At 33.3% G+C, this 8,315-nt stretch overlaps 1 protein-coding gene across 7 annotated transcripts in view; it reads right to left on the reverse strand.

The window, feature by feature from the left end:
* The window catches only part of LOC108977262 (homeotic protein ocelliless), a 166,930-nt gene that overhangs the window by 17,994 nt on the left and 140,621 nt on the right, over window positions 1–8,315 (reverse strand). For all 7 annotated transcript variants that reach the window (XM_018946872.1, XM_018946876.1, XM_018946870.1 and 4 more), the window contains one exon: window positions 1,629–1,783. In XM_018946872.1, coding sequence (XP_018802417.1) covers window positions 1,629–1,783 — 155 coding nt within the window. The remainder of the gene's footprint in view (window positions 1–1,628; window positions 1,784–8,315) is intronic.

Consider the following 8,315-nt stretch of genomic DNA (forward strand, 5'->3'; position numbering starts at 1 on the left):
AATAATAAATAATTATTAAAAATCAATAAAAATATCGAATAATGATGATAATAATAATACTAATAATACCCTTAGAACTCTTACGAATATTTTTTTATTGCTAAGGTTAAAAAAGTTTTCCCTGTTCCAAATAACACATAATTAATTAAGCTTTAAAGAAAGAAATTCTTTCATTTTTTCTCCTCCCAAATTTTTTTTCAAAATTAGCTAATTTTTGTTGGCCTCAGTCTGTCCTATCCACTTGATTATACACCACTCAGTTCCAAGTTCCAAAACCAGCCAAAAATACAAAAAATCACTTACTCATAGCCGAATCTTGTGCTTTAGCATATCTGCTCATAACTCATCAAGCCAAATAGTAAACTACAACAACAAACGCTTGAATTTTCCGCTCTGTGTATCATTGATATTATTGTGAGCGAAAATTTGTCAACGCTCCCGTCTAAACAACTAAACAAACAAGCCCAAAAATGAAATGAAAACAAGCAAACCGAACAACACGAATACGCAGAGCTCCTCTCACACGCATATAAAAACATATGTACGCACGCAAATGAACCGAGAGGGTTGGCTGTCGCACGAAAGTAGGCAGGAAAATATGTCATCACACAAATAAAATGCAAAAACGAAAAAAAAAAAAATGATTTCACGACGCTATTGTCAACGATGCCAGCGCAGATTTTCCTTAGCTGTCAGTCAATTTGTAGCTTTCGGCTACCGAATACCAAAAAAGGCAGTGGCATAAATCGCATTTACCCCGCAAACAAGCTGACAGCAACAATGCTAAAAATATATATGTATGTGTGTGTGTGTGTGTGTGTGTGTGTGTGTGTACAAGCAGTGTTTGCACAGCAGGATATGCAGCGACATTTAGCTGCTGCTGCAACACAGCTAGTCAAGAGACGGCTGAAGGGCGGCTAGGGAAGAGTTGAAGTTAGAACTACATATAGCATGTGTACATATGTATATATGCATGTATGAATATGCATATGTGTACGTTAACCGCCTGAAGCCAGCCAACGTTTGCTTGCACAAAGATATGCGGTGCGTAAGTTTGCCAGTTTGTCTTGTTTACCCAATGGATTTTCCGGATTTTTGACATTAACGTAATTGTCGGAAATTATTTGCTCTTCGGTACGCAGAAGGCAAAATGCTTTACAAATGAATAATTATCATGCCTCTGCGATTGAATTACACAAATATATAGCGCTATAAATACGCACAAAGTCGTTAGATTATGACATAAACTGCTTGCCGGCAATGTTGTCTGCTTTTAGGCGCATACCAGTGTGAAGTCGTATAACACCCGCTAAAAGCTAATGTATAGTTAGACATTAGTGGCACATATGTTTTTATGCTTCAAATCTTCGGGTTTGCATGCACTTGCCGGCATTATTTGCTTTCACACACGCACATACACATCTGCATATGTGTTTACTTATCTATCTATGTATATTTGCTTTTGCCGGTGTGACTGCATAGCAGTTGAATTACTTTTACGCTAAACTTGCTGTGAGCTTACATTAATGCGAATAAATATATTTTTATATCAATGTTTGTATGTACATATGTATGATTGTACAAGTATCTATGTGTTTTTGATTTTTATTTATGTTTTGTGTGCTTACCTGTACTCTGGATTCGGGTAGATTGATCTTCAGCGCCACTTCCTCTCGCATGAATATGTCCGGATAACGTGTTTTACCAAATAGCGCTTCCAACACGTCCAATTGGGCGCGTGTAAATGTGGTTCTTTCGCGTCTCTGCTTTCTTGTGTTCACACCTGTGGACGAGTACGATTAGTAATGCGGCTCAAGTGCAAAAAAATTGCCTAAAGTTGCGTTGAAATGTGTCAAGGAATGCAGTTACATACATATACTTTGCTATTTATATTGGGTAGTTGAAAAGTATTTTCGCTTCCCTATTTTTATCCAATGTTTGGGTAGTTAGCTTACATAGGTTTAAAAATTTTTAAAAATTAATATAAAAAGATATCAAAACTAAGTAAAATATTTATATACAAATATGGTTACAGTAATGTAGGAAAATACTCTTTATTTGTAAAAAATTTAATGCTGTCTGTATGGAAATCAAGGTTTGAGGTTATGAAAATTTATATCAAAACAAGAAATATCGTTAACTTCAGCTGAATCGAAGCTATAATACCCTTAACTGGCGCATTTCCTATAGTATAAAAGGGAATAAAAAGAATTTGTGTTGATTTTCAGTGATAATTTGTATGAAGGCTATATGTTATAGTTGTTCGATCTGAGCAATATCTTTGGATATTGTAACATTGTCTTGCACAATTATTCGTGCCAAATTTCGTGATGATATCTTGTCAGATAAAAAAGGTTTTCATACAAAGACTTTATTTTTATCGGCCAGTTTCCATGACAACTATATGCTATAGTCGTCTGATCTAAATTATTTCTTCACAGTATGTAGCGTTGTTTTGGATAATAATTTATGCCAAATTTTGTGATGATATATTGTCAAATAAAAAAGTTTTCCATACAAAGACTTTACTTTTATCGGTCAGTTTCTATGGTAGCTATACGCTATAGGGGCCCGATCTAAATATTTTATTCAGATATATTAGCACTACCTTTGAAAGCAACCTATGCCAAATTTCGTCCGGATAGCTTGTCGTGTTAACAAGTTTTCCACACATGGACTTCAGCATAATCAGACAGTTTGTATGACAGCCATAGGCTATAGTTGTCTTTTATCGGCGGTTCAGACAAAATGAGCAGCCCTTTAGTAAGACAAGGACGTGTGCAAAATTTCTTAGCGATATCTCAAAAACTGATTGCCCCTATGTATGCAGACTGACTGAGATGCTTAAATAGGGTCAGTACGTGACGCTCATCATAAATATAACAAATACATATTTATATATTTTATAGAATCTCTGACGCTTCTTTCTGAATGTTATAATTTTAATATACCTTGCTAAGGGTATAAAAAATCGTATATAAGTATCGCTATATGTATCTGTACGAGTACATATACCTACTATGTATATCAGATATTGCTAGGTAGACAAAGAGCCAGGCACATAATGCAACATTCACACACAAATATACATATGTGCGCCTTTACAATTTTTTATATAAAACCCTATACCCCTACATACCAAATACATATGTACATACATACGCGTATTAGAAAGCTGGCACTTCCATTTGCAACCCTCAACTGCCAGCGAAAGCATTGTGCTGCAACCCTTATTAGCGCGACATTAGAAAATTTACTTATTGCGTGTAGTATACACGTCTGTATGTAAGCGAGCATGCTTGTGAAATTCTCAATTGGGTTGCCCTCTAACAAGCAAGCACACAAATCGATCGGATGGTGGGCACACGAGCGCCGCCGAAACAAGCTAGATGGTTGGCTCACAGCTTCGTTGGCTAAAGCAGTCGCGCTATTGTTATATACTGCATTATTTATATATACATACATATGTGTGTGTGTTCTGTGCTGCGCCCAATCCCTATTGTGCAGTTACAACGTTTGCGAGTCCTAAGCCGTTCGGCTATTGTTCGCCAACCGTAAAGATAAGTTTGTATGAATGCTTGCATGTATTTGTGTGCGTGTCCTTTTGTGTCCTTTGCTCTGGCTGGCTGACTGGCTGCTGTTTGTGCGCTTACTTTGCTTGGCAAATATGCGTTACATACTTAATACTTAGTTATACGACATTTTTTGTACGTGCTCTGTTGGTTGTTGTGTTTTTTTTTAAATACATTTTTTTGCGACTGCACACCCTTTTCGCCCGCTTGTCTTCCCAGCTGGTTTTATTTCAAATTTTTTTTAAAATAATTTTTTTTATAGTTTCATTACGCTATATTAGTGTCTCCGTTACAGCAACAAAGAAAGGCAAAACTAACAAATATTATTGCTGGCGGGAGAGGGTGCGCTCTTTCGGAAATTTCGTATTGGAGGAGCCTGCGCTATAATACAGTTAATGTGAAAGTCATTGCTTCCATATGTGGTGCCATAGAGACATGTGTATGCCTGTATGTATGTACATACATATGTATGTGTATATGTGCCGTAAGATCACTCCGTATAATCCCGTTTGTTAAATGTTGAATTTATTAATTCAATTGCAGTTGCAGTTGCAGCTGCCGCGTAAAATGGCCGTCGCTTAAAGGGTGGTTATGCAAGGCAGCAATAGTCATTTAAGATAACTTATAGAGTTTTAATTAAGTAGACCGTGTAATAATACCATTACATATGGATGCGCTTTTGAGAAAATGATTTTGAAATTGACTTTTTAGCATATGCAATTGGTATAAATTTTTTTTTTTTTGAAACTATCGTTTGCCGGTTTGGCTGTATATACGCGTACTAGTTCCTTAGTTTTTAAGATATTAATCTGAAGTTTTGCACACGCTACTTTCTTACGAAGAAACAGCTCATTCGTTGGAATCACTAATATCGAACCATTAAAACATCTAGCTGTCATACAAACTGATCGTTTAAAATCACGTTTTTGTATGGAAAACTTTTTTATTTGATTATTCTCTAGACAATATTTACATATCTGAAAATATTATTCAGATCGGACCACTATAGCATATAGCTTACAAACTGATCGACCAAAATAAAGAAAACATCTTTTATACCCTTTTGCGTTATGAGAAATACACCTGTGAAGGGTATTTATTATAAAATAGATTCAGCCAAAGGCAACCTTTTTTTCATCGTTTTTTATATGATTTTCGTACAAAATGTGAGGTATTTAATGTTTTTCAGTACCTTAACTCAAATTTGTTCGTTTTGTTTTAGTTTTGAAGAATTATAATTTTATTCAAATTATAAGAGTATTAACTTAAATCACATAAAATATAAAATTAACAATTGAAAAACACCTACTGTTTTTCCACGTTTGCTTAAAATTTTTCCTCTACTAACGTTACCAATATCACACATTTTGAACCTGCCTTTAAAAAATCGTATATCCATTTGCTACAATCGTTATACATATTTATTGCTCACGTGTTGTTTAACCGACAAACATTTATCAATTCATATTCAGTGAAAGCTAAACCTTTTTCATATATCTTTTTCTGTAACTCGTCTCCACTTTGCTCAGCAATTTGTCGTACATTATCTGGAGCGTTCAAAAAGTTTTTCTCTTATCATCATTTGTCGTCGGCTGCACTCTTTCGTTGTAACACACTTATTGCTTGCCACATGTGTATACTAGACACGTATGAGTGCATATGAGCTGCTAACTTCTAGAAGCAACGAAGTCAGTAATAAGGATTTCGGTGATATTTTGAAGCAAGGGCAGCATATGTATTTCTTATATTTTTACAGTATAAACGCCTATGATATATTTCTCAAAGTTTCATTCAAATATTAACAAGCAATAACTTTTAAGCTCTTTATTGTTATGAAACTTACTTGACTTTGATTTCAAGCCATTATTATACAGAACTATTAAGCAATATGAATTTTTTTTTATAGTAATGTAATATTTTCACGAATAAAACAAAGAAATTGAATGAAAACCAACTTTGAAACGTTCTGTAAAATTGACATCTTCTACTGTTAAGTAAAATGTGATTTGTGTTCGGGTTGTTTTATTTTTAATCGAACAAAAAAGTATTTTTACAAAAGCACAAAAAATATTGTGCAATAAAAATATTGTGAAATTTTTTTATATTTTTTTGAATCGGTTGTAAAAATCTTATCCATTGTTGAAAATTTTATTTTGAATCGAACAAGAAAGTATTTTTACTGAAGAAATATAGTGCAATTAAATTATTATCGAACAAGAAATTATTTTTATGAAAAAAAAAACAAAAAATAAATATTATGAAAAATTATTTTTATAAAAGCACAAAAATAGAGTGCAATAAAATTTATTGCGCAGTTTTTATATTCTTTAAATCTGTTATTTTAAAATTTCCATCCATTGTTGCAAATTTTATTTTAAATCGAGCACAAAAATGTTTTCACTAAAGAAATATTGTGCAATAAAAAATACTGTGCAATAAAAAATTTTTTTATCGAACAAGAAAGTAGTTTACAAAAAAAAAACAGAAAATAAATATTGTGAAAATCAAAAAAAATATTGTGCAATGTTGTTTAAATAAAAAAATAGTGAGTAATTTGCTTAAATTCAAGCATAATTTCTTATTTAAAATTCTTTTTAAGTTATTTCAATTAGATAAAATATTCTTAGTCAATGGGTAATAATACAATCATTATGTATGTATGCACATATGTTTGTTAGCAACCTTAAACTATTCTGAATTAATTGTTTTAGTTTTTAGTCAAAACAGATTAGGTGAAAATTTATAGCGATCTTCTAGCCTTAAAAAAGGCTAAAACGACTTCGGCCACTTTCAACATAAACAACGACTGAAGTGTATACTCGCCTGTGCATAAGTAGGCTTGGTTAGTTGCCACAGATTGCTGCTGCTCATTATTCATTTTGACAATATTATTGATAATGATGTCGATCGGTGAATGGCGTGAGTAAAATATTGAAAACATTTATTGTTGCGTTCACTGTTTTTGTTGTTGTGGTTTTTTACTTTCTTTCGTATTTTGGTTTGTTTTACTTTGCTTGCCACAATGATTTGCAGGATGTGCTGACAAAATATGAAACAACTGAGGTGCACATATACATACATACGTATATAAATATATATATTGAATATAGTTATACCAACCAACATTTTTACAGTTTCAGCATCATTTTCAGCCACTTACTAGCTACCAGCCAGCCGTCGTAGTCTTCTGGCCGTGCTGCATTCAAGCGGCTTGTTGCTGTTGCTTTCCAGTTGAAAACACCATGTCATTTTTATTTAAATTAAGTTATCAGTGGCATATCAGTAGCATAAAATTCACTCAGTTTGCCAACAACTACATACACACATATAGACGTTAGCGAGGACTTTGACTGCAGCTGGCAACTGGCGAGCTCTGGCTCATTTGTCATTGCTTGCACGCTTGCGAGTATGTACATATATACACATGTAAGTATATAGTGTTGAGGGAAGCTTTGCCAATATATGTACATATGGATTTGTTTGTATGGCACTAGCGACATACATATGCAACGGCAAGCGCGCCTTGCAACTCATTCATTGAGGCATTCTTCTGCGCGTCTCAATTTCATTGCGAATCAATTTCACTACACTTGACTTGCCCGCTAAACGGATATGCGTTTGCCAGGCGGCGCGGATGACTGACTGTCTGCCTGTTATGTCTTGTTATTGCTTTTGTTTTTTTTTTTCATAAATTTTCTTATGCATATATCACGCAGTCTCTACTAAAATTCTCAGTAGTTTCTCATAATGCTTTTTATTATTATTTTAATTTTTTATTTTTTTATCGCTTCTTCTGAGATTCACTCTTCCACAGAAATGCATTACAATGCGGCAAGCATGATTTTCAAGTTTTCGTTTTCTTTCATTTCCATGCAACTCAATAAAATTCTGTTGTAAGGTGAGGTTTGTTCTTGTTGTCATTATTAACGCTATTGCATTTGGTTTATTGTTATTGCTTTTGGGTTTGTTGTTATTGCTTTCGATTTGTTTTGTTGCTATTGCTTTTGGTTTGTATGAACATACATACATATGTTGTCAAATCAGTTTTGTAACAATATTTGTGTTAATGCGGCTCTCTTTCAATAGAATTCCTCCAACGGTTTATTATAGCGGTGTTTTGTAAATTCGTTTCGTGTCAAATGCAGCCAATTTGTTTATAATTTTACGGGTTAATGCACCTGATCTTCAATATATCTAAATTACTTTAACTCGCCTCAATGACGTGCACTTCTCATTGAATTTAGAAAGTGAGCGAGAGTGAGCGCAAGAAAGAGTATGGTATGTACATATATGTGTAGCTCCAAAGCGTACTTGCATTTTTTTTTGGAATATTTGTAGAAATTATGACTTATTGCTTGTTTTGTGAGCAAATAAACTGTTGTCAAAACATTCATTGAGAGAGTTATGTGTCAGTTGCATAAAAAAAATAAAATCAAGAAAAAATGTTAACCTCACTGAATTGTTGCTATAATACCCTTCACAGGTTTCTAATAGCGTAAGTGGGTATAAAAGTTCTCTAAAAAAATTATAAAATCTTTGTCCTGATTTGGATCGGTCATTTTGTACGACAGTAATGTGCTATAAATATTCTATACTGCTTCTTTAAACGAACAATAAGGGGTTAATTTTTAAAAGTAACTACCAAATCAAAACTAATTCTACAATTACTTGTAAAATATATTCTTTTAGTATTCCTTTTCGTGAGCAAAGTGTTCTAAATATTATTATAAAATTTAATTTTTT

Source organism: Bactrocera latifrons, unplaced genomic scaffold, assembly GCF_001853355.1.
Source record: "Bactrocera latifrons isolate USDA-ARS-PBARC rearing strain unplaced genomic scaffold, ASM185335v1 scaffold_86, whole genome shotgun sequence".
In the NCBI taxonomy this organism is placed as follows: domain Eukaryota; kingdom Metazoa; phylum Arthropoda; class Insecta; order Diptera; family Tephritidae; genus Bactrocera; species Bactrocera latifrons.